A 24342-nucleotide genomic window follows, 5' to 3' on the forward strand; every position below is an offset into this window, starting at 1 on the left:
ATGTCTGGATCCAGCTAGCCCATGGTCCAGGCTCCCAGGACTGATAGACCCAGATTCTCTTTGAGCAAAGGACATAAAAAGTCCTTGGAGGGGGGGTCCCCAGGGTAGGGGGTAAAGATGAAAGGGGAGAGCCAGGAGGGTGAGTAATAAGGGATTGGAACCCTTCCCACCCCCACCCAGGACAGTGACAGTAATGGTCAGGGCGACAGAACAGTAACGGCAGCTCTTCCTGGTGGCTCGGTGTCCCCTCCCTGCCCCTTCTCTGATCCAGGACAGAAGTAGCTCCCGGGAGGCTTTCATAGAAACAAGTCTTGTGTAACAAGCCAAGCTTCTCGGCATCTATAATAGATGAGGGTGGGGAGGCTGAGGACCTTGGTCTGGGACTGCCAAGTGCGGGGGTGGCATACGGACCAGGAGGTGTAAACAGGGTCTCACGTGTCCTTCAGGGACAGTTTCTTTCATGGCCGAAGCCACAAATCTGAGCCCTGATTAGGATCTGCCTCTCAAGTGTTCTTCAGAGCATGGTCAAGAACATTCCATAAAATCCCTTTGATATAGGAGAGGCTAGTTAGATATGCAGGGGATGAGCCCCATAGAGCTAAGAGAAAAGGTCAGGGATCTTGGAACACCCACTCTGGACTAGCTCTCGGCGGCACAAGACCCTTCCCACGTGAGTCTGAATCTCACACACACACCACTGCCAGTTGTGCATCCTGGGCAAGGCGCCTCACATCTTCTCCCTCATTTACACAGAGAGGCCAGTCCTAGCAAGCATCTCACAGTATGAGGTAAACTGAGGAAAGGGCAGAGCAAAGTCCATGGCACGTGATGTGAGAGCACTCTGCTAGCTTGTAGACCCCTTCCACAGGACCTCAGCCTTCTCATCTATAAAATGGGATACTTCTACTGTCCTAATGGCAATGGTGAGAATGAAATTGATCCCATAGAAGAACCTCAATATATTGCACCTATGGCTCCAAACCTGGGGCACCCACAGCCTGCACTGCAATGTTCTTTGGCCTGGTAATCTGTCCTTGTGTTCATGGCCACCGCCACATTTATATCTGCTAAGCTTTCCCCCAAGCAACACAGATGGACAACTGTGCTCCCCGTGAGAGCCAGTCACATGAGAGCTGGCCACGTGAGAGCTGACCACATGAGAGCTAACCACGTGAATCCCCTGAACTCCCCCTCTCTTCCTTCCTGCGCTCAGTGGATTGACTTTCTGAAGACTGCCAGTCCTCTAAGTCCTTAGAAAGGAAGCGATCCGCCCCACACCCCTGACACCCAGTGCTCAGCGCAGCGCCTGTGGAATGACGGGGAGCCCTGGCTGGGCTTTCTCCATTTGCTGTCTCCTCCTGGGGAACATTCGAGGCTATAAGATGGTCACACAGGTTCAGTACCACACCCGCGTCGTGACGGTCACAGAGGGTGCTGACACAGTCTGCCTCGCTCTCTCCTTCCTTTTGTTCCCCACTGAGTATTGCTTAGACAAGGCTGTGGATGCACTATCTAGCAGAGGATAACCTTGAATTCCTGATCTTCTGCCCCCTAAATTCTGGGATTACAAGTGTGTGCCACCACAGCCAGCTTGATGCAGGAACTGATCCTGTCTGCTGAGTGAATGGCCAATGGAGAGACTATGCTGGTCTTGCTGCAGCGGGATGTGGCTTCCCACCTCTCCTGACTCACGATTTCAAGGACCCCAAGGATGGGCAGAGGGTGGCAGCGAGAGTTCAGCCACAGCAGCCCAGCAAATGCTGCTGGGTACCTCCCAAGAGAGCCATCCCAGCCCCACCCGCTGAGCTGGTCCAGGACACATCCTCCCTTGATGTCTAAGTGTCACAGGTACTCCTCTGTCTCAGTTCCCGTCCCTCACCTGGGAGTGAGGGAGACACTTCTGCATGGACAAAGAAGACTCTGAGGGTCAGAGAGTGACCACTGGAAACAGTCACGGGAGACAGACTGGTTTAGTGGAAGCAACACTGGGAGCCTGGCAGGTGATCTGGGTTCTGGTCATTTAACTCACCGTGTGATCCTGCTCCAATTCCTCACCTCTCTGTACTTTAGTTGCCCCAGCCCCCCCCCCCCAAAATGAGAGATTCAGACTCATTGGTTTCGTAAACTTGCAATCCCCTCTCTACCCTAAACAAAGAGAACTGAACTTCATAAATATGCTGCTTCTGAGCTGGGCAGTGGTAGTGCACGCCCAGAGGCCGTGAGTTCAAGGCCAGCCTGGTCTACAAGAACTAGTTCCAGGATAAGCTCCAAAGCTAGAGAGAAACCCTGTTTAGAACCCTCCCCCACAAAAATGCTTCTTCTCTTGATGCCTTCAAGGAACCAAGCTTTGAAACATTTCCCGGTCACCTCTGCACCAAATCGTCTCCCTGGGACAACTGGTAACCAGAAAGGTCAGCCAGGCCGTGGGTGTCAGGGGCTGCTGGAGGTCGCCCAGCATCCTGGGGTACAGTTTCCAGGGTTCCCAGCTTGGAAATGCTCCTATCGGGTTGACGTGTGAAAGTCCAAGTTCAAGGGGAAAGGGGGGGTGAAAGCAGCCTGTCAGTCACCTACCGTAGGGTCCTGTCAGCAAAGCCCTAACAGGTGCAGGACTGGGGCTTGGCAGAGCCCCTCAGGGGCCATGAGAAGGCCACCCATGGGCTCGCTGTGACGTGGGAAGAAAACGCTCTGAGGATGTAGAGAACCTTCTTTTCTTTGTTAGGCAAAGAATCAAAAGGTCAGGAAGGGAGTTTGGTTTGTTCAAGGTCACCACACTGGGAAGAGAGACCAGGGTTCAAACCCATGGCTAGGAGACTCCAGAGCCTGACACTTGGTCCGTCTGTCCATCACTCCACAGACTGGGAGACTGGGAGCCCTGGCCAGTCAAATAGTAAACACCAACCCACCTTATACTTCAGTCCGGACTTGAAGTAGCCAAGGAAGGTGGATGACTCAAAGCCCTGGACCTCACGGTGCTGCACAGCCCGGCCATTCAGATAGTCATCCAGCTGAACCGTAAAGATGGCAGCTGCCCCGCTCTCATCTTGGCTGCACTCGTTGCCTACGGAATAGCAGGGCAGCATGAGATTGGTATCTGGAAGGTAGTCTTGGCCCTTTGAGGAGGAGGCATCCAGAACCAACAGCTCTACTCTGGCCTGGCTATAGAAACTGAGTAAGTCCCTTCTTGCCTTCCAAGAGCCTCAGTTACTCCATCTGTATAATGGGGTAACCCTAAAACAAACAGATCAGAGCCAATGTTAGGGACTCTAGGCTCCTAACTGAGAAGAAAAAAAAATGACAGAATAATTAGAGTTGAGTTAAAGTAGTGCAGAGGGATCCAGGGTCCCCAAGTCACCTCGCTGTCAGCACATCCACTCTATAAAAGCCCTGCTGAGTTACCAAGGTGGCTCGCAGGTCAGTGGGGCAGAGAGAGGACCTGAACTTGGCCATGCTGGCTTTGGAGTGTGGTGGTACCTGACCACTAACCAAGGCCTGACACACGTAGCACTCAACTTCCAGGTCTATCCATGCTTTGAGGGGCAGGGTGGTGGTAGGGGGCAGGAGCAGCTCACCCAGCCAATAGTGGAGGTCATACTGCAGATTCCCATTCCTCAGCTGCACTGTCTTCAGGATGACATACGCATCACCCGTGAAGAAGTCTCCATAGAGGTTGGGGGGCACAGGCACCAGGTCAAACTTCTCCACACGCCAGATCTGCAGGCCAGGCTCCTTCCCTGCCTTAAGGAATTCAGGGTGCTCCACCACCATGGTGCCGGGCTGCAGAGAGACAGGGCAGAACCTGAGCAAATGGTGTGGGTCTCGGCAGGGGGACCCCAGGCATGAGGGAGGGTGGGTTCCAGCACCAGGAGTGACTCACTTGAGCCTCCTGCTCGCCCCTGGGGTGGAGCGTCAGCCCTTTCCTGGGAGTTAAGTGTCTAATCCTCCGCCAGCCTTGATCTCCCACTCAGCTCTGTCCTTTGTTTATTGTAATGGAGGAGACCGAGAGCTCCCCGCCTTTTCTGTTGCCAATTTGGACAGCTAAGGTACACAGAGACAGGCTGTCTTTCTGGGACCCTAAGTTGGGAACAACATAGAGGGATGTTCCTGGACCCCAAGAGTACTCTGGGTATAGGTACTCTCCCAGATGGTGGTGGCTCCTGGTCCCCAGAGATTCTGTTGGCTTTCTTCCAGCACCTTCTTAGGACTCATTATCCGCCCCTACTCTGCAAATGGGGAAACTGAGGATCCAAAAGGAAAGGGGCCTGACCCCAGGTCACATGGCCTATTTGCTTTGGCTCTTTGGAAGAGGGAAGATCACCTCAGGCGCCCCTCCCCATCTTCGGTCACACCCCAAGAAATATCATAGGCTTAGTGGGCCCAAGTGGCCTCCTGCGCTGTCTGCCTCCTCCCTCCTGCCCCACCCCAGAACCCACCCCATTTCCACATCTTGGAAAAGGGGGAGGAATGGAGCCTGAAGTCTGCAGGAACCTGTTAGGAGGAGAAGGCCGAGGCTGGGAAAGGCTGCCAAGCATGCTCTGGGGATGGCGGGCGGCTGTGGGACAGCCTAAGGATGGAAGTCAGTAGGTCACCTCGGCCAGAAGGAGACAAAAGTTGCGCGGGAGAAGTGATAACAGACTGGGGAGAGAAACTCAAGACAGGTAGAGGAGGACATAAAGGGGACGCGAGAGGTAGGGATGGAGGAGAGGAGAGGGAATCACAGAAAGTAGAGAATAATAACAATCACGTCCACAGAAAACGGGGTTGGGGGGGGCACCAAGTGAGGAAGAATCTGAGAGAAGACCAGCACGGGGTGGGAGGGCTGTGGGGGGGAGGAGTAGGACAGACAGGAGAAGAAATTAGACATGGTAAAGGAAATAGGATCCAAATCAGTAGTGGAGGAAAGATCCAGCCAAGGTGAGGTTAGCCTGCAGGGAAGAAAACAGCCTTGGCCCGGGGCCCCCACCCACGTCCCAGGAGCCCCGAAGCAGCAGGACATACTTACAAAGCAACAAAACAGTTTTTCCATTCTACACCTGAATTACTCCCCTTTTCCTAGCGCTGTATCTGCAAGAACTTACAATAGACAATTACTCGGGGAGCCCCGGTGACCCTGGACACTCACCCGCGCCTCAGACACCCGACCTTGGGGCGCCCTCACTCCGGTCGTGCCCCGCAACCCAGTGGCCGCACCGGACAGCGACTGTGCGCACAGCGCCAAGACCAGCGCGCAGAGCAGCGAGAGGTGCGGAGCCATGGCGACAGTGAGGACCCAGGCTGCGGCCGCGGCTTCGCGGTTGCCCCGACCTTTAAGTGGCTAGCCGCCCCATCCCGCCCCAGCTGGGGACCGCCCCGCAGGGAGGGCCTAGTGGCCCGCGGGGGAGGCGGGGATCTGTCCTGGATCTCGGAGACATCTGGGTTTCCACACCGACCCGAATGGGTGCGGTCGCCCCTTGGACCCTAAGTTCCAAACGGGAGATCCGGCATATGGTCTGACATACAGCAGATGCTAACTCGGTGAGAGCTGTTTTTCTGTGACCCGTTCAAACCCCCTCTTATAAGGCTCACAGGTTTAAGAAAAACTAAACAAACCAAAACGGCAAAATCCACCTAGCATGAACTAACCGGTTGTGGCGCTTTCTGCTCAAAGGCTCACTGGAGAATCCTCTTCAGATCAGATAATCTAAAGAGAGCGCATTTCACAGAAGGGGAAAAACAGTGCCGTCTGGAACTATTCTGCACCCTCTCCTGGGGAGACAGGATTTGGGTCTCCCTCCACTCCTCAGCTCATCACTGGGAAATTAGGGACCTAGGCGGTACTCCTGCGTACTGTACCTCAGTCTCCAGTCAGCATAGAGGTTACAGAGGGTTAGATCAGGCCTGCTCAGAAAGCCTGGTTCGCAGGTGAGAACGCTCCCTTACCAACCAGCTCCCTTCGGAGCCTGCGCTGCATTATTCCTTGTAAGATAGGACTGAAGTTTGCCCTCTCCCATCCCAGTGTCTCCCCACCTAAGAGGACATAGGTGAAGCCTAAGGGGACAGAGAGGACAGTTGGGACTGAGAAGAGCATCCCAGGGAGGAGCAACGTATGGGCAAAGGGCAGGCAAGCACAGGCCATGCCCAGAGAATAACAAGGGTCTGGCTTAGGGTGCTGTGGGGGGTGAGGCTGGCAAGGAAGGTGGGTAGCCTGAGGCCTTTGTGCAAACCTAAACCTCGGGATTTTATCAGGTGCCTGTAGAAGCCTTGAGCCCTCTGGGCTCCACGGTCTAGCAATCCACCCCCAGACCTGTGGAGCCTGCAGTGGGCTGCCCTGGTCTAACACAGAGTGGACTCACAGAACTGCTTTCTGTGGGCAAGGATATTCACTGAAGCATTGTTGGAAGAGAATTGGAAAGAACCCAAAACATCCTGGGGAAGCAAGTGATGGAGCTGTCACATAATGGACCACAGTGTAGCTGGGGGTGCGTGTGAGTTAGAGCCAATTGTGCCTCGTGGCACATAGCAGGCACTCAGTAGGCACGGAGAGGCTTCCAGGTGCAAGAAGCAAATTGCACAATGATGGCTATCGGGTGACTCTTCTCTTCCTTTCTAGGAGGGTGCAGGTTAGTGCACAAACCCTTGAAAAGTCAGTAAATGCCAGACTGTCAAAGCCCTCGGCATGCTTGGAAGTGGTGAAGAGAGCCGTTTCACTCCGGACCACCATGGCTGCCCGAGGCTGGAGGAAGTGCTAGGATCACTGTGCCTGGCACAAGAAACCTTTCAGGATGATGGGACATTTTTAAACCTATACCATGATGATGATCAAACAACCGGTTCACACTACTGAAAAACCACAGAACTGTATACCCCAGTGAGTTAACCGTGTGTGCCACAAATTACATCCTGAGATGGAAAACAGCAAAACAAGATCTAAAATGGGACGAGAATATATTCAAGGGAGTTGCTGGTTTTGTTTGTTTAACAACTGTACTGTAGAAAGAATGCTTTAAGAACATGCGTAAAGGGACACTTGCTCTTTAGCCAACTTGGGAAATGGCAAGCAACCTGAGCCAGTGGTTGGACTGGCTCAGCAGTCCCTTAAGAGCAGTGTGGCCCCAGTCTGTCCAGCTGGTGATTAACAGAGGGCTGTTATGGCTTGGCCTCGACCCCTGGGGTCAGTGAACCAGCCCAGAGTCCCTGGCCCCAGGTTAATGTTCACAAAGGTGGTGTAGCTTTGCTGGCCAACAATGGAGTCTGGGTCATAGTGACCAAAGCCCAGCCTCTGCCTTCTGGGACCCTGGAGCCTAGAAACCTTCACTCCAGGGCATCAGTCAATGGGGACGAGAGGGGCAGCCTCTACTCTGTTCCATGCCTGGACGAGGCTTGAGATCAAGGGGACAAGGGGGTTCAAGTGAAGGGGAAAAGGGGCATGCACTGTGTTAAGGAAGGCTCTGTCACAGATGCCTGGATGACCAGGGGCGGCTCATCGTCCCTCTCTGGGTCTCAGTATCTATCCAAAAGCCAACACCTTGCTACTCTGACTCTAAGGCCATTTCTGGCCTCAGCACTCCCAGATCCCGGCTGCACCATCCTGCACAGAACCTACTTGCTTCTGAGCTTCAAGGCTTTCGTCTTCAAAATGGGGACCAGGTCACCTTGATAGGTCCTTCTGAATCAGACCAGCTAGGACCCCTGGTGTGAGAGGGAGACTCTGAAATCAGTAATAGCATGTCACCTCACCTCGGTGAGTAATCAAGCCTGGCTGCTGCCCTACAGAACCCCAAAGCCCGAAACTTCTCACTATAGAACACAATGAATGAAGACTTTAATGTGGGAACCCTGCCTGACTCTGTTCCCTGCTTGGAAAAGGATGTATGAATCCAGGGGAGCAAGCGGATATGTACAAAAGAAAGGCAGATGCACCACTGACAGAGAAACTGAGACTCAGGCACTCATGTGGAAGTGGGTATTGCTGAGGTCCAAACTCTTACCAGGGACTCCTGGGCTCCAGTTCTATCTGGGAGATGAAGCAGGAGCCCTGGCCTCACCTCATCTGGACAGGGAGCAGCAACCCTGTGCAGGAAAAAGGTTGCTGATGCTTAACCAGTCCAAGCCCATGCCAGGCAGGCAGGCAGAAGTCTACGAGGCCGGGGCCAGAGGAGGTTCCAGGAAAGCCCTCGAGCCTCCAGATGCCTGATGTCATTACCCAGGACAACTGAGTGTCTAAGAAGATCCCAGACCATGGCCACTGGGTGGAGAAAGACTGTGGTACCTCCATATCAAGATACTCAAGTCTGGGATGGTTGCTCTGATTTCAATATAACATTGCTTACCATGGGTTTGTACATCCTAGTCCCTGCTCTTTGCTGTGCCTTAGGTACCTCCTTGACCCCCTTGATCGCCCATCTTGGCCGTTTGCAAGTCCTGTCCAGTGCCCCCTTCACGTAAGGCACCTTCTCAATATCTATCACAGGACCGAGTGGCACAGCTTATGTCCTTCTGTGGATCCCTCCCTCCCTGTGGTTGATCGAGGATCCCATAACCATCTCTTGGCCCATTCTCTCTCCGACTAATTTAAAGTCTCTAGACCTCTGTGGGCTGTGTAGGGAGGCTACCAGATGAGAGGTCTCACCGTCACCCTTGGCAGGCTGGGAAGACACTCCCTGTCCTGTTCCCTCAGACCAGACACACAGCGCTTCCATCTTCCCAGCAGCCAACCACTCACTGGAAGAGCTCCCTTCTTCCCTCATAGCTTGTTCGCTTTTGGCCCTGTGCTCTGGGTCCCCTGGGAGTACCCACCCTTCTGGCTTAGGATTTTGCCAGAAGGGACAAGGATCAGTAAACAGAGAGGCAGTTATGAAACCCCGTGAAACCAAACAGGGCCCGCACAAGTTCTGGCAAGCCCCATGGACCTGAATGCACAGACCTGGACAACTGTGGTCAAGGCCTCAGTTTACTCATTTTTAAATGAGGGTTTTAAAATGTCAGGCTCCTGGGACATCAGGGGACTCTAAAGTCTGATACACAGCATCTCCCAGAGGGTCTCTGGATAGCCTGCTTTCTTCTTTCAGAGGCCTGAAGGCAACGATCCTCACCTACCAAAGGGCAGCAGTCTGGAGCAATAGGAGTAAGACTACAGCTTTCAAATGGGACTTGGGCTCAGGCTAGACTGCAATCTGGACTGGGTTGTTTCCCTTTCTGAGCCTCCAGGCACTCATTTGTAAATAGGGACAGTAATACCCACCAGGAGAACTATGGGGGCAAATCAAAGGACTGACAGTAGTAATGGCCACTGACCTCCCATCTTTTTGTAGATAACACCAAGCAGAAAAAGGTGATGCCTCCAGGCCATTGGGCCAGTATCAACAGCCTAGACTAAGAACTCAAGTCTGTGGGCAACCAGGCCAGAGCCAAGGCCTGGGTCTCATGGAACAACATGGCCAGCTGGCCCTCTGTCCTGGCCAAGTCTGTACTGGGTGTGGACAGCTATTGGGAAGATGGCCAGAGGGGTTTGGCTGATTCTATCCCAGGGATGGAAGCCACAGACCCTCTCCCAGCTCCCAGAGCCAGCCCCACCTAGTGCTGTGAGGACATTCAAAGGAGGTCTGGCCCTACCACCTCCTGGCCCCGTGCCCTGAAAGCAACTTGATTTGGCTGTGTATGAGTCCAGGTCTCTTCCACCAGGACTCACTGTAGCTATCAGTCTCTCCTGCCCTAAGGCAGATGCTCCAACCCTGAGAAACTCGGGCCTGCAAAGAACTGAGTCCTAGATCCTCACACCTCCACCCATCCCAGAACTCGGTAGCAACCCCTGAGAAGCCAGGGCACAAACACGGGTCCAAGCACAGGCATGGTGACTTGGGGCCAGATCAGCTGGAGACCTGGGTGAGGTGCAGACAGAAGGCAGGGTCTGTGATGCCCCTGCCACAGAGGAAGGGACAAGAGATGCCACTGGAGGCAACCGCTCAGAGGAAGGATTTGGGCATGTAATGGGGAAGAACTTCCGCTAGCAAAAGTGGGGGCTTAAGATCTACCCCTTAACCAGCTGAGTGGCCCTGAGAAAGTCACCTTGGCACTCGAGCCTCAGCGCCCTTATGTGTAGGCAGGGACCACAGTATCTTCTTCCCATGAAGGCTATAAGAATTTAATAGGGGGACAGCTGTTAAGGGTGCATACTGCCCTTGGGGAGGACCTCAGTTTGGTTTCCAGCACCCATATCAGATGGCTCACAACCAGTTGTAACTTCCATCCCAAAGGATCTGACACCCTCTTCTGGCTGCTACAGTTACCTGCATTTACATACCCTCCCCCTCCACACACACACACCTTAGTACACCTTAAAGACTTGTAACCAGGTGAAATACACTGGGCTCAGTGTAGCATAGTGTAGATGAAGCCTGTAAAGAGAAAGCTGCAATTTTTGCTGGGTCAGCTGCTTGGGTGAGTTTCTGTCTCTCTGAGCCTAATTTTCTTGTGTGTAAATTAGAGATCAAAAGGCCTTCCCTGCCAAGTATGATAGTGTGGACCTGTCAGAGCAGTGCTCGGGCAAGAGAAGCAACTTTGAGGCCAGCCCGGTTTGCATAATAAGTTTCAGCTCACCTAGGGCTAGCTAGCAAGACTGGATCTCAGAACAAACCACAAAGTGTGTGTGTGTGTGTGTGTGTGTGAGAGAGAGAGAGAGACAGACAGACAGACAGACAGACAGACAGACAGAGACACACACACACACAGAGAGAGAGAGAGAGAGGGGGGGGGGATTTTTCATAAAATAAATGTTCAAAAAACCCTGGTTTATAAAAGCAAGTATCTGCACACCCATGTTCACAGCAGCACTGCCCACAACAATTCAAACATGGAAGTAAGCCAGCGGTTCATTAATGAGTGAGTAGACAATCAGCAAACATATTCAAACAGCGGCATAGTAACCTGTGAAAAGATTCCATCCTGCTAGAGGGATGACCCTCAAGGACACTGTGCCAGTCACAAGGCAGGAATGTTGTGAGTCCACTCCCGTGAAGTTCTGGGAAGAATCAGACTGTAGGACCGTACAGTGAAGTGATGGTGTAAGGGGGAGGGAACTGTGGGCTACTGTCCAAAGAGAGCAGAGCTTCAGTGGACGAACCAGTCTGCCTCCATCTTGGGCGATAAAGTCATCTTACAGTAAAGATAAACTAGGTCCATTCCTGTTTATGATTAAATTACTGTTTCTCAAGGATTAGGCTCTGCCCCACCTGTAACCTTAAATACAAATGGTTCTGTACTGCCTATTCCAGGAAGCTGCAACCACATCTTTGTATCAAAAAGTTGTAACCATCTTGGAACCCTACTTGTTCCAAAAGGTTGTTAATGACTACCTGTTGTTATGTATACCTTGTAAGGACCACCTTGCAATCATGTCTTTGCTTCAGGAGGTTGTTATGACTGACCTGTTGTTATGGCTACCTTGTTAGGACCACCCTGCAATCTTGTCTTTGCTTCAGGAGGTTGTTTTGACTGACCTGCTATGTTTATGTTCTGCTCCTGTAACCTTGCCAGCTTTTGCTCTCCAAATCCCCCAGTTGGAAACCCCCTACCCCTCGGTTATAAAAACTTTGTCTTCCTCATGCCCAGTGCTGATCTCTTGAACCCTACATTTAGGGAAAGGCAGCTTGTGTACATGAATAAAAAAAGCTTGCTTTAATTAATTGCTTGCCTTAATTAATTTGCCCATGATGTTTTGGGTCAGTGGTCTTTCTCCTCACATCTTTGAGGTTAACAAGTTCTGCAAGAGAGAGAGAGAGTTCTTGGGGACGGAGAGTAGTGGTGGGTGCAGGACATACAGTGCATTTAACACCAGGGAACCATGCATTTAAAACATTCACAATGCTAAAGTTCGTGTAAGGTCTACTTTGCCACAGTAAAAACAACTGGGCAACTTCTCATCTGCTGTCTCTTTCTGAGACAATGCGCTGTCCACTAGGGACCCAGTCAAGAGAACTCTTGTGACAGGAGTGATCAGTCCCTCTCCAGGACCGTTCAGGCCTTGGGACACAGATACAGAAAGAGAAAAAAGTGAGCACTTCACCCGGCCAAATTGATCTGGAGATTAAGTTCATTCTCCAGCATCTGGACTCCCCAGACCAACCTCCGTAAGATAAGCAACGTGGGCCAGATGGGGCCACATCCTCCTGCTAATGGCTTCATATGAAGCCGTTATGTTCCCACATTCTTCACAGGTAACCACACCACAGTTTCCCCTGTGCGGGGCTCTGGCCACTGCATGAGAGCTGATGGCCCGAATGCCCCACTGCAGCCCGCAGGAGGGATGTGAAGCAGCTCCGGGGATGGAGCCAGTGGCCCCTTTCTAATGTTCCAGTTTCATTTTCTGTGAAGTGGAGGACAAGGCTACCGTGACATCCAAAGATGGCCCCCAGCACCTGCCAGCCTTTACACGCCTGCAGCTCACTTGCTCCATGCCCACCCCTGGTCTCTACCTCGCTTTCACATTCAAAGCAAAGGACAGCTGGAGGGTTCCAACTAAAGCCAGAGACAGGGTGGTGGCTAGCCCAGGGGTAGGTGACTATCACCTGAGGAGCCAGCCTTCCGAGCCTTCCTAGCTACCTCAAAAATCTCTTTCCTCTAAGAATTTGGCTTGCTCTGTCCACCCAAAACAGCATGGACCCCAACACTCACAAGGTGACCGTGACAAGGAATTCAAGCCCTCTAAACTTCAGTACCCTTGGACACAGGACAGCCAGGTGTATGTCACAGATTTGTTGCATCTTAATTAAGTTTTAAAAAATCTGGAAAAACTCCAATGAAAAGATGAAGGCCGGGGGCTAGCAAGGAGCAGAGAGGGAGGACTCACAAGATCTCACATTCAAGTAGGCCTGTGGCTGCCGCTGCTCCTGACCCCTCCATGGCCCCAATACAGACACAGGCTCCCAGGCTTGACCCTCTGAGATCTGGTACCCATGTGCCCTAAGCAGCATAGCTCAGTGACTCCCAGACATCCTCTGCCATCTACCCTAACACCTGTGCGATCTCAGCTCCCTGCCAGGGACCCTGGGAACTGGCTACGTGTGACCTTGGGCCTGCCATTCTTGTTCAGACAGGGTAAAATGGTGAGCTCCAGGTACAGAGAAGGCTCAAGAAACTGTTGTGCACAACCCACAACCTCCTCCTCCTCCTCCTCCTCCTCCTCCTTCTCCTCCTCCTCCTCTTCCTCCTCCTCCTCCTCCGCACTTCCCTCAGCAGCTGTTAGCAATCTACTCCCCAAAGGCTTGGAGGCAATCTCTCTCGAGCCAGCAAAGCAGTCGGGGAGCCAATAAGAAGGAGGATCAGGAAGAGGAAAATTACTGGTGCTGGCCCCAGCCAGTGCTGGGGTGGGGGGCTGCCTTGGAGACTGGGGAGCTGGGGGCCTGGCAGGCTCCTCCTGAACCACAGGCTTGGCCCCATGCCTTGACCCCTGTCTGAGCTAAAGGGAGAGTGGGTGTACTTGAGGCCCCAGTGCTCCTCTGGAACATGCCCACTCTTTAGCATCCAGAAACAAGAGGAAGAAACAGGCAGGCCTTTGTAAGGAGGAGAAAAGCCTCTTGCTGGGCCCCAGGTCCTACCATGACAGAGCCTCCTGTGGCCTAGGAACCCATAACTGCTAGAGCTCCAGCCCCAAGCTCTTCTGCTCACGGCTGTACATCGTATATGCCATGCCACACCCAGGGTCACATACAAACACATGACTATGTCACACACCAGCCTGTGTTCCTTCGACCTGTGCTAGGTTTCTCTTCTGTAGCTTTACTAACGTCGCTCTTGCCTCTGGTGAGGATTCACCCACCATACACTCTGCTATGTCTATGTCCTCTGTACCGGGCCTCAGTCCTTGAAAACACATGCTACATGCTACATGCTACATCCTTGTGGTGGTCCTCACCCCAGGGGCATTCACCGAAGGAGCAGGGGCAATACGACGTCATAGCTAAGGACACACTTCCCAGCCTCTGTCACCGTGTGACTGTGTCAAATCAACCTGTCCTGTCAGTGCCCGGCCTTCTCCAGCTCTCGCATGTGACGCCAGTAGCGTTTCTCTGACAGAGAAGTAGATAACTGGTGTCCATCCCAGCACGTGGCGTGCTAGGTAAGTGCTCTGAAACAGTGCCTGAGTCTGGGCCACACACCAGGCCCATGTGCCCATTGTCTGCTGTGCACGAGACACTGTGTATGCTGGAAAATCCTAACAGATGGCAAGAGGGTGCGGTGACCTCATACTGAGAAGAAATCCTAGGTTCGGAGCAGGATAACAGTGTGCACAGGGCCAGAAAGGGGGGGCTAGAGACAGACCCTGATGGGGGGGCTAGAGACAGACCCTGATGAGGGGGGCTAGAGACAGATCCTGATTGGGGGGGGCTAGAGACAGACCCTGATGAGGGGGGCTAGAGACAGACCCTGATGGGGGGGCTAGAGACAGATCCTGATGGGGGGCTAGAGACAGACCCTGATGAGGGGGGCTAGAGACAGACCCTGATGAGGGGGGCTAGAGACAGATCCTGATTGGGGGGGGCTAGAGACAGATCCTGATGGGGGACTAGAGACAGATGCTGATAAGGGGAGAGGGTTAGAGACAGATCCTGATGAGGGGGGCTAGAGACAGACCCTGATGAGAGGGGGGCTAGAGACAGACCCTGACGAGGGGGGGCTAGAGACAGACCCTGATGGGAGGGCTAGAAACAGATGCTGATAAGGGGAGAGGGTTAGAGACAGACCCTGATGAGGGGGGGCTAGAGACAGATCCTGATGGGGGGACTAGAGACAGACCCTGATGGGGGGCTAGAGACAGATCCTGATGGGGGGGCTAGAGACAGACCCTGATGGGGGGGCTAGAGACAGATGCTGATAAGGGGAGAGGGTTAGAGACAGACCCTGATGAGGGGGACTAGAGACAGACCCTGATGAGGGGGTGCTAGACACAGATGCTGATTAGCTGTGGGCAGTGGAGCACAGGGATCATTTTGGAGTAATGGAAATGTTCTTGCCAGGTGTGGTGGTGCATGCCATTAACCCCAGCACTCAGGAGGCAGAAGCAGGCGGATCTAGGCGAGTTCGAGGCCAACAAGTTTCTACACAAGTTTCTGGGAAACCAGGGCTACATAGAGATACTCTGTCTCAAGAAAGAAGATGGAGGGAGAGAAGTAGGGAAGGATGGGGAGAGGGAGGGAAGAGGAGGGAAGGGAGGAAAGAAAAGTCTCTCAAACATGATTGTGGAGATGATTTCAAAACTGTGAATTCACTAAGAATCAGAGTTCATGAAAATGGCAGAATCATGTATTTATGGAAACTCTGTGAATTTAATCAATTATGTGAATTATACTACAGGAATGTTGTTGTGAAAACAAAAGTCCTCATGCTAGCCAGGCATGGTGGTGCACACCTTTAATCCCAGTACTCGGGAGGCAGAGGCAGGTGAATCTCTGTGAGTTTGAGGCCAACCTGGTCTACGGAAAGCATGCCCGGACAGTTAGAGCAACATAGAGAAACCGTGTCTTGAAAAACAACAAAAGCCGCCCTCCCCCCTTCCCGCCTCCACCTCTCATGTCTAGCTGGGGAAGTGAACTTTTCACTGTCACCTGCTGGAAGCGCAGCTGAGAGCAGCCCAGAGCCACTGGCAGCAGAGCGTGGCTGTGGGCATCTCTACACACAAGAGTGGGCAAGCAGATCCTTAGGAGAGTTTGGAAAGAGCACAGACTCCCCAGCACGGTCCCAGCCTTGGAATATGCAGAACTGTGGGGGTCCAGGAACCCAATTCTAAGGGTCAGCTACCAACGGGAACCACTCGGCACAACCATAGTTGGGGAAACTGAGGTTAAGCAGGAGAAGGGGCCTGTTGGGTCTGGTGGATCAAACAGCAGGACAGCTGGGACTAACTGGTCCCATTCCTGTTTTCTTTCTTCCTTCCCCTCTGCCTCCCTCCCAGGGCGGGCCTCCCCTGCCATCAGCTGTGACTCAGAGCTCTGAGTCATCCTGTGGCACCACAGAAGGGACTTCTTAAGAAAAACAATCCCTAACACGGAGCTCCCCGGAACCTTGGGAACAGGATCGGCCCAGGAGGCTGGGAGGAGGAGAGAGAAAGGTCAGGGCTGTGTGGGAGGCCAGGGCTCCCCAAGCCTGACTGCTCTTAGCCCCTGAGGGGTGCAGTGCATATGTAAGGAGCCTCAGCTTCATCACTGGCAAATAAAACTCCCTTCTACACACTGAAGCTCCGTATGTGCAGACGTCACAACAACAACTGTGTGTGTGTGTGTGTGTGTGGGTGTGCGCTCAGATGTGTGTGTGTGCATATGTGTAGGAGCAGATGTATGTGTGCAATGTGCACTTACAGATGTGTGTGTAGGTGTGTGTGCACAGATATGTGCATGTATGTGTGTGCAGGTATGTGCAAGTGTGTGCATGCATGTATGTGCACAGATGTGTGTGCAGATGTGCGTGTACAGATGTGTGTGCACACAGATGTGTGCATGTATGTGTGTGTGCAGGTATTGTGCAGGTATTGTGTGTGAAGGTGTGTATGTCTACAGATGCGTGTGTGCAGGTGTGCACGTATGTGTGTGTAGGTATGTGTGCAGATGTATGTATGTGTGTGCAGATGTGTGCTCATATATGTAGAGGCTAGAGATCAAGGTCAGCCGTCTCCCTGAATCATTCTTCACCACATTTTGGAGGACATGTCTTCTCCTTGAGCCTGGAGCTCACATATTAGCTCAGACAGTCTAGCCAGCAAGCCCAGGGGATCCTCCTGTCCCTGCCTTCCCTTCTCTGTGGTTATGTAGGTGCAAGGGACCAAACAGGCACGTGGGACCAGCACCTCAGCTATTAAGCCATCTCCTCAGCCCCATGACATGAACTTCATAAGCACCAGTTTTCTGAATCCTCATTAAAATTTATGGGTGCCATCATCCAATTTTAGAGATGGAGAAACTGAGGCTCAGAGAAGTCAGTCTTCAGTTCAAGACTGCACAGTTAGGCAAAGCAGAGCAGGGTTTAAATCCAGGGCTAGATTTTGAAGCCTGTTACTCTCTCCATTGCTCCTTTTTAAAAGCACCTACATGGGCTGGGGAGTTGGTGCAGTGGTTAAGAGCATTGGCCGCTCTTGCAGAGGACCTGGGTTCAGCTCCAGCACTAAATGGCAGCTCACAAACATCCCTTACTCCATTGCAGGGGATCCAATACCCTCTTCTGGTCTCTTTAGAACTAGGCGCACATACAAGGCTAAAGACATGTAGGCAAGGGATAGAGAGATGGCTCAGAGGTTAAGAGCACTGACTGCTATTCCAGAGGTCCTGAGTTCAATTCCCAGCACCCACATGGTGGCTCATAACTATCTGTAATGAGATCTGGCACTATCTCCTGAAAAGTGTATATATAATAAACAAACATTTTTTTTAAAAAAAAAGACATGTAGGCAAAACATATAAAATGAAAATAAGTGTGTCTTTTTTATTCTTATTTTTAAAAGATTTATTTAATTTTATGTTTATGGGTGTTCTGCCTGCATATATGTATCTGCACCATACATGTGTATGTAGTGCTGTTGGATACCAGAAGAGGGCATCAGAACAGGCAGAAAGCCATTATACTTGGTAGCTAAACTGAGGTCCTGCTTGAACAGGCTTCAAACAGCCCCTCAGTTCCCACGGCTCATCATTCCCCATAGAGCGTTTTCCTCAGCCACGGCTGGGCAGGACAGAGGGAAAAGGCCTCCTGAGATAGGCCAGGCTTCAATCTAGCAGCTATAAATAGGCCCTTCTGGCTGGGGTTGAAAGAGTTATGCCAGGCCCAGCTCGACAGGCATCAGAGCACAAACGGCCCCAGAAATGGCTCTTTCCCCACACACAGTTAACTAAAACTTCTTCAGGAAGCCATTGTTCACAATTCTTGAGGAAGAGGGTTTGAGCAAAGAGCCCCACCTGCCTAGAAGGGAGACTGGACCTGGGCCTAGGCTTCTTTTACTGCTTCTTACTTCCATGGCTTCTGCCTGGGACTCAGTTTCCCAAAATGTGAACTAGGGAGGTCGGTGTGCACCCTTGGGCCCTTTCAGCCAGGATGCTGTGACACCCTGCCTTTCAAACACTTATCTCATTGTGCCCAGCTCTGATCAGCTTGGAAACTGTATCTTGTCGCTCTTTTTATCGCTATTGATGAACTGGGAGCCAATCCCAGGCAGGCCCTCTATTACTGACCTACATCACAGCCCCTGTGGCACACTGCAAATTAAATTTTGTTGTTGTTATTGTCTAGGATTTTTGAGAACCTCACCATCCTGCGTACTGAGTCCAAGAGAGGAAATGTTGAATGAATCCTAACCAGCCCCATGCCTGACCTTGGGCCAGGAACCACCCCCCAAATCCCCCTCGTGGCCTTCGTGAGCACTGCTGGGGACAGCCTGTTGTGACCTGAGCAGGGCATTGACCTTACAGTAAAGGCTCCCCAGCCATCTCATGTACCCAAGTGCTGCACCCCTTCCTTCACAGGTCACCATCTGAGCCCTCCTACATGGATACAGAGAATGAAGCTGAGAGGGACTGGGGCACATTCTGTTCAGAGACACTAGCTCAGACTTAACTCCTAGAGTCTGGTGCTGCAGTGATCCGACTCAAGTCAGCCTAGCTAGACAGTGGGAACAGAACTAGGCAAGAGCGAAGAACAGAGAGAGAGAGAGAGAGAGAGAGAGAGAGAAAGAGAGAGAGAGAGAGAAAGAGAGACACAGGTCATTCGTGTGTGTGTGTGTGTGTGTGTGTGTGTGTGTGTGTATCTGTCTGAGTGTGTGTGTGTATGTGTGTGTGTTTGTTTGAGTTTCTACCTGTCTGCGTGTGTGTGTCTGTGTGTATGTCTCTGTGTGTGCATATCTCTATCTCTCTGTGTGTGTCTGTGTGTGTCTGTGTCTCTGTGTGTGTCGCTGTGTGTGTATCTCTCTCTCTCTCTCTCTCTCTCTCTCTCTCTCTCTCTCTCTCTGTAAATGTGTCTGTGTGTGTCTGTCTCTGAATAGGAAAGGGACGTGACAGAGCTTGGCTGGAACACACTCTCCTATAAGATTCCGGCACTGCCCTCTCTGACCGCCCTCCTCTTTGCCTGCCACTAATTGACTGCTCTGAAATCTCATCAGTCAAGCCGCTCCTCTCCTCAACGGCCATCTATGGCTCCCAGTGACCGGAAAACTGAAGCTTAGCTAGCATCCGAGGTCTCTCTCCAGACATCCGTGTCTCCTCCTGCCACTCTCGCCTTGGTCTCCAGACATGACTCACTTGTCCTCAGGCACACAGGGCTCCTCCAGGTAACCAGCCCTTTGCACATTATCCTCTTGCCTGGAACACCCAATTCCCCTTCTCAGTCCAGAGCTCATCTCACAGGCAGGAAAAGCTGACTGGCCCCATGGGTGTCTTGGAAAGCATCTGGGTATGGGCCACAATTGTCTCCCTCGGGGATTGCATGGCTCCTCTTTCAGGATGGGGCTGTTCACCACCCATTCCAGAGAGTCAGCAAGGGTTGGCTGGGAGATGGGGGTGAGGGAGGTTGGTGGCAAAGAGCCAAGAGAACCCTGGGAGAGCACACATTTCCCAGGACTTCAACACCAGGTCCTACATGAAGAATCAGGGCACTTCAGTGAGGAAAATACTTAAACGATGCCATGTAGGGTCATAAGATGTGTGTGCATGTGCATGCATGTATGTATGTATGTGTGAGATGGTGTCATTAATGAAGTTTTCCAAGTCTCCCATTGGGAAGCTCCTAACAGTCTCTAGTAGCGTGGAGTAAAATCCACAGTCAAAGGCAGCATGGCCTGGAAGCCCTGGTCCCTTGCCTGGCCATTCCCCATCCTGTCTGAGGGATGCTCTCCCTTCCTAGCTCACCCTGCTGTCCGGCACGCACGCTTCTCTGCCCTGTCCAGAGAAACACCTCCTCCTAGCTGCTGCCTTGGACCATCAGATCCATCTACACAAGACCCAGGAAGCCAAGGCAGGCACAACCATTTACACAAGACCCAGGAGGAATAGGAAGGTTCTATTCTTTGTGTCTTCTCCAACTGCCAACTCAGGCCCTAGATACTTGTCACATGATTCTGGGAATGAATGGATTCCAGAATCCGCCTAACATTTAAGTCAGAAAAACAAAGCGCTGTGCATATCAGAAAGGGTGGGTGGGGCAGCTCAGGGAAACTGACAAGACAGCCTTCCAGCGGCCAGGGAGAGAATGTTCCAGATGGAGAAGAAGGTATCAATGTGCCAGAGACTTGGGACAAGGATATCTGAGGGTCTGATGGGCGGACACCAGGGCACCGTGCTTACACCCAAGTTCATGGAGGTGAATGTGAGGCAGGTGCAGTGCAGGGGATAGGGAAGCCGCAAGGGTGAACAGGCAGACTCCTGAGACACTCAGCTAGGCCCGAGCAGGTCTGGCTGTGGCCCTGTGGTGTTTCCAGAAGTTCAACAGGCAGAATCATACACAGGTAGGGACACCCCAGTTTCTGGACTGTTAGAAGCAGGTACCCCAGAAGCCAGATGTGATTCTTCAGTGGTAGCTGAGGGAGGCCAGGTCTACAGAACCTTCTAGAAACCTCTGGATCCAAGGACAAAGGCCCTGTCATCTAGACTTTCAGAGGGACAGAGGCATGCTCAGCTCCTCCACTGGGTTCAGTGGAGGATTGGGAAATGCAGGCACCCGCTTCCTGCTTCCTTTGGCAAGCATTGGTGACATCATGGGCTGACCACTGATGCCATATGCTGGAGGGCGCTTTCCTTTCTCCTCACACAACTGGAAGTTCTCTTCTGTTAGGCTGAAATGCTCTCACTGTGACCCTCCTGGCTTTCCATCTCACAAAGGCATCTGCGGGGCTGTCTGATCCCCACCACCACCTCGTTAGATGATGAGGGGGCAAAAGGTACCGCCCTCCAGGAGGAACCGCCCAGGCCCCACCCAAGGAATCAGGGTCTCCTGGCCCAGCACTCTGCACTCTGCCCAGCCCCCAGTGCAGCTCAGGATCACCCGGGAATCTGAGAGTGGGCCCAGCCAGGTGGGAATGACTCATCCAGCCTCCCATGACTCACACTCCTCAGGTGCCTCCTAAGTCAACAAACGGGGACGTGGTGGCCACACCCAACTTTGTCCACCTCTCCACAACCTGCAGGGAGGGTTCCCACCTCTCCTCCTCAAGGGAACCCACCCCACCATAGAGCTCCCGGAAGGCGTGAGAACACAGCAAGCAAGAAGCATGGCCAGGGCGGGAGCAGGCATGGGGCGCTCAGCCCGCCTCATCCCTGCCCTCAGCTGTCTTCCTCTTGGTGAGGAGCAGATGGGGTAATGAATAAACGGTGTTGTCCACAAAGGGAAACCTGTACTCCACAAAAGCTGTTCAGCTGCTTCCATTCCGGAATCATCTAGACTCCCGGGACACTGGGTACACAGTGGTTCTGTATTGTTCTACCTACCTTTCAGAAGAAGACAGCCACTCCGTGAGGAGACGCTGTGACAGCTGCCGAGGCACTGGGAGAGCAGTGTTGGTGGAACCTGGAAAAGGGCCCAGGAATCTCGGTGTCAGTGTCTGAGGTCACATGGGTAAATCCCACCTACCTGCATATCTCCAGCCAGGGCTGCCCACCCCTGATGCTGGAGGGTTGAGCTGGTCAAGAGTGGACCTCAGGATGCCAGGCTGTGAGCTCCTTGGAGTAACTGCTTCACTCTGAGGCTGTGTGGCGCAGTACATGACCCAGCAAACGCCACCTCCAGTGCCCATTAGAAGAGGGGCTGAAGGATCACCAAGAATCATCCTATCCAATGGTGGGTTGTACAGCTGGGCCCTTCGGCCCCTGACTTCCAGGGACAACCTGGAACTTCACTCCTATACTTCACCAGTTTCTTCCAGACAAGGGGAGAGTCAGGATCCCAACCTAGTGGGCCCCAAGGCTCCTGATGTGATGATATAGGCCCCTTCCTAACTGGAGCATATGGCCCAGACATTGTTGATGGTTTCTATAATGTCAGTAGGTAACATAGCAATGGGCATGGAGCCACAGGCAGAGGGGTCAGAGGTCACACGTTTCTCTAGGTCTGGGGAACTGAAGGTAAATGGCACCTCTGCAGGCCTTTCTCAAATATCTTGCAAAAAAAAAAAATCCCAATTACTAGAGGCATGTCAAAGCACATGGGGGGTTTGTTTTGAAAAATGACAGATAGATATGCACACTCCATTAACTCCAAACCAGTCTCACCTGTTCACTTGGGGGGCTGTACACGTTCCTAGGTGTACCCCTTTCCTCATACTTCCCATTCGGCAAGGGGTACCCCTGGCCACATCTCCCGGGAGCATCCACACAGAGGTCCTGGCATCAATCCCACGACCTCCAGCTCATGTTGACTTCCAATTCAGTTCAGCCTCTGACTACAGGGGATCACACCCCACTCTCCACCCCCACTGCCACCTCTCAGCTGGCCAGTCTGTCTCTGACTCTCTCAGGGCAGGCCCAGACCACATCACTGGGCCGCTCAGACCCGCGGTGGCTCCACACAGCCCCAGACAAAGTGTAGGATCCTTTGCCGACTTTGGGTGTCTACTCTCTGTGGTCTGCCGTGGCCAGCCGCTCGGACCGCAGCTCACATCTGCTGCCATCTTCTGTCTGTGCCTGCCAGACTCCTGCCAGATACAGTGTGTTCCGTCCCTGCATCCTCTGGGCAAGTTTTGTACCCCTGTGTCCTTGAACCCTCAGCTCCTAGGTTCTCTGCCACACTAACTTGCAGCAGTCTGTGTCTGTACGGTCCCTCCCAGCAGATGCAGCCCATGCTACTCCAGACCCTGCCCGCCGCAGCTCCAGACTCCCCAAAGGAAGAAGCCAGTGAAGGATATGCTTGCACGCATGTGTGACACATGCGCTCACAGGCACACTCCCACAGAACTTGCTCACAGTACAGATGCTGCCATCTACAGGCCAGAAAAGCACCGCACGCTTCCTGAGATGGACTCCAGCTTGCACGCTTGACTGGGTTTACAAAGACCCCAGCTAAGACGAAGTTTGCGGGTTTCCCTTCTGAAAGGGCAGAGGCAACTGGAAAACAAGACCTGCAAGCTGCCGACCCTACTAGCTCGGTCTCCACCCACATGCTCCCATAGGAGCAAGAAATAGAGGGTTTCTGCCGCAGCCCCCACCATAGCTCTGCACATCTGCGTCTGCCTGCACATCTGCCTGCACTGCCTCAGAGCTCAGAGAGAGGAGGCAGCTTCCAAGAATCAGGAAAAGCTAGTCTCTGGGCAGGGAGCTCGTTGACAGTGTGCAAGCCACTAGGGGACCTCATCCGGAGCATTCTGCCTGTGGGAGGTGAAGGCTGCAGCAGTGGCTCCTCTCACCCTGTAAGACCCCTCCCAAGTCATCAGTAGGACTTTTGGACTAGATGGCCAGTCACACCACAAGGATTCAAATGGCCAAGCTGTCACTTTCTGTCCACCTACCAGGCATTAGACTCGACAGGCAATATAGGAAACCTGCTAGGCAGGTACCATGCCGCTCACCTCACCAAGCAAGACCTCAGGCTCAAGAGAGGTGAAGTAAGGCTCCAGGGGTCAGGTCACACAGCTAAGATGTCTAGGCAGACTGCTGCTCTTGGGTCTAGCTTTAACTCAGTATCAAGCTATAAATAAGGGTACACTTCCTGCTCACTTGGAGAAAGACCCAAAGCTTTGGTTACTCAGGCTTACAGCACATTTCTGCAGAGGGCTACAGGGTACATGATCTGAGCCTCAGCAAGCCACTGCTGTCTCTTGTATACAGGGCTACAGGGTGCATGATCTGGGCCACAGCAAGCCACTGCTGTCTCTTGTATATGGGGCTACAGGGTACATGATCTGAGCCTCAGCAAGTCACTGCTGTCTCTTGTATACGGGGCTACAGGGTACATGATCTGAGCCTCAGCAAGTCACTGCTGTCTCTTGTATACGGGGCTACAGGGTACATGATCTGAGCCTCAGCAAGTCACTGCTGTCTCTTGTATACGGGGCTACAGGGTACATGATCTGGGCCACGGCAAGCCACGGTTGTCTTGTATATGGGGCTACAGGGTGCATGATCTGGGCCACGGCAAGCCACTGCTGTCTCTTGTATATGGGGATACAGGGTACATGATTTGGGCCACGGCAAGCCACAGCTGTCTTGTATTTGGGGCTACAGGGTGCATGATCTGAGTCACGGCAAGCCACTGCTGTCTCTTGTATATGGGGCTACAGGGTACATGATCTGAGTCACGGCAAGCCACAGCTGTCTTGTATTTGGGGCTACAGGGTGCATGATCTGAGTCACGGCAAGCCACTGCTGTCTCTTGTATATGGGGCTACAGGGTACATGATCTGAGTCACGG

The 24342-nt window shown here is 52.7% G+C and overlaps 1 protein-coding gene across 3 annotated transcripts in view; it reads right to left on the minus strand.

Moving 5' to 3' along the window:
* Gsn (gelsolin) overlaps positions 1-24342 on the minus strand; it is a 58394-nt gene that overhangs the window by 22270 nt on the left and 11782 nt on the right. The window contains exons 3-5 of one of the 3 annotated variants that reach the window (XM_048432237.3): positions 21429-21507; positions 3570-3774; positions 2904-3058 (exon numbers count right to left, since the gene is read on the minus strand). In XM_048432237.3, coding sequence (XP_048288194.2) covers positions 2904-3058; positions 3570-3765 — 351 coding nt within the window. In that variant the 5' untranslated portion in view covers positions 3766-3774; positions 21429-21507. Of the gene's footprint in view, positions 1-2903; positions 3059-3569; positions 3775-4999; positions 5039-5119; positions 5282-21428; positions 21508-24342 lie in introns of those variants that run through there. The other 2 variants (XM_048432235.3, XM_085681321.2) reach the window with 2 other exon arrangements.

Source organism: Myodes glareolus, chromosome 21 (assembly GCF_982192425.1).
Source record: "Myodes glareolus chromosome 21, mMyoGla1.1, whole genome shotgun sequence".
In the NCBI taxonomy this organism is placed as follows: Eukaryota; Metazoa; Chordata; class Mammalia; order Rodentia; family Cricetidae; genus Myodes; species Myodes glareolus.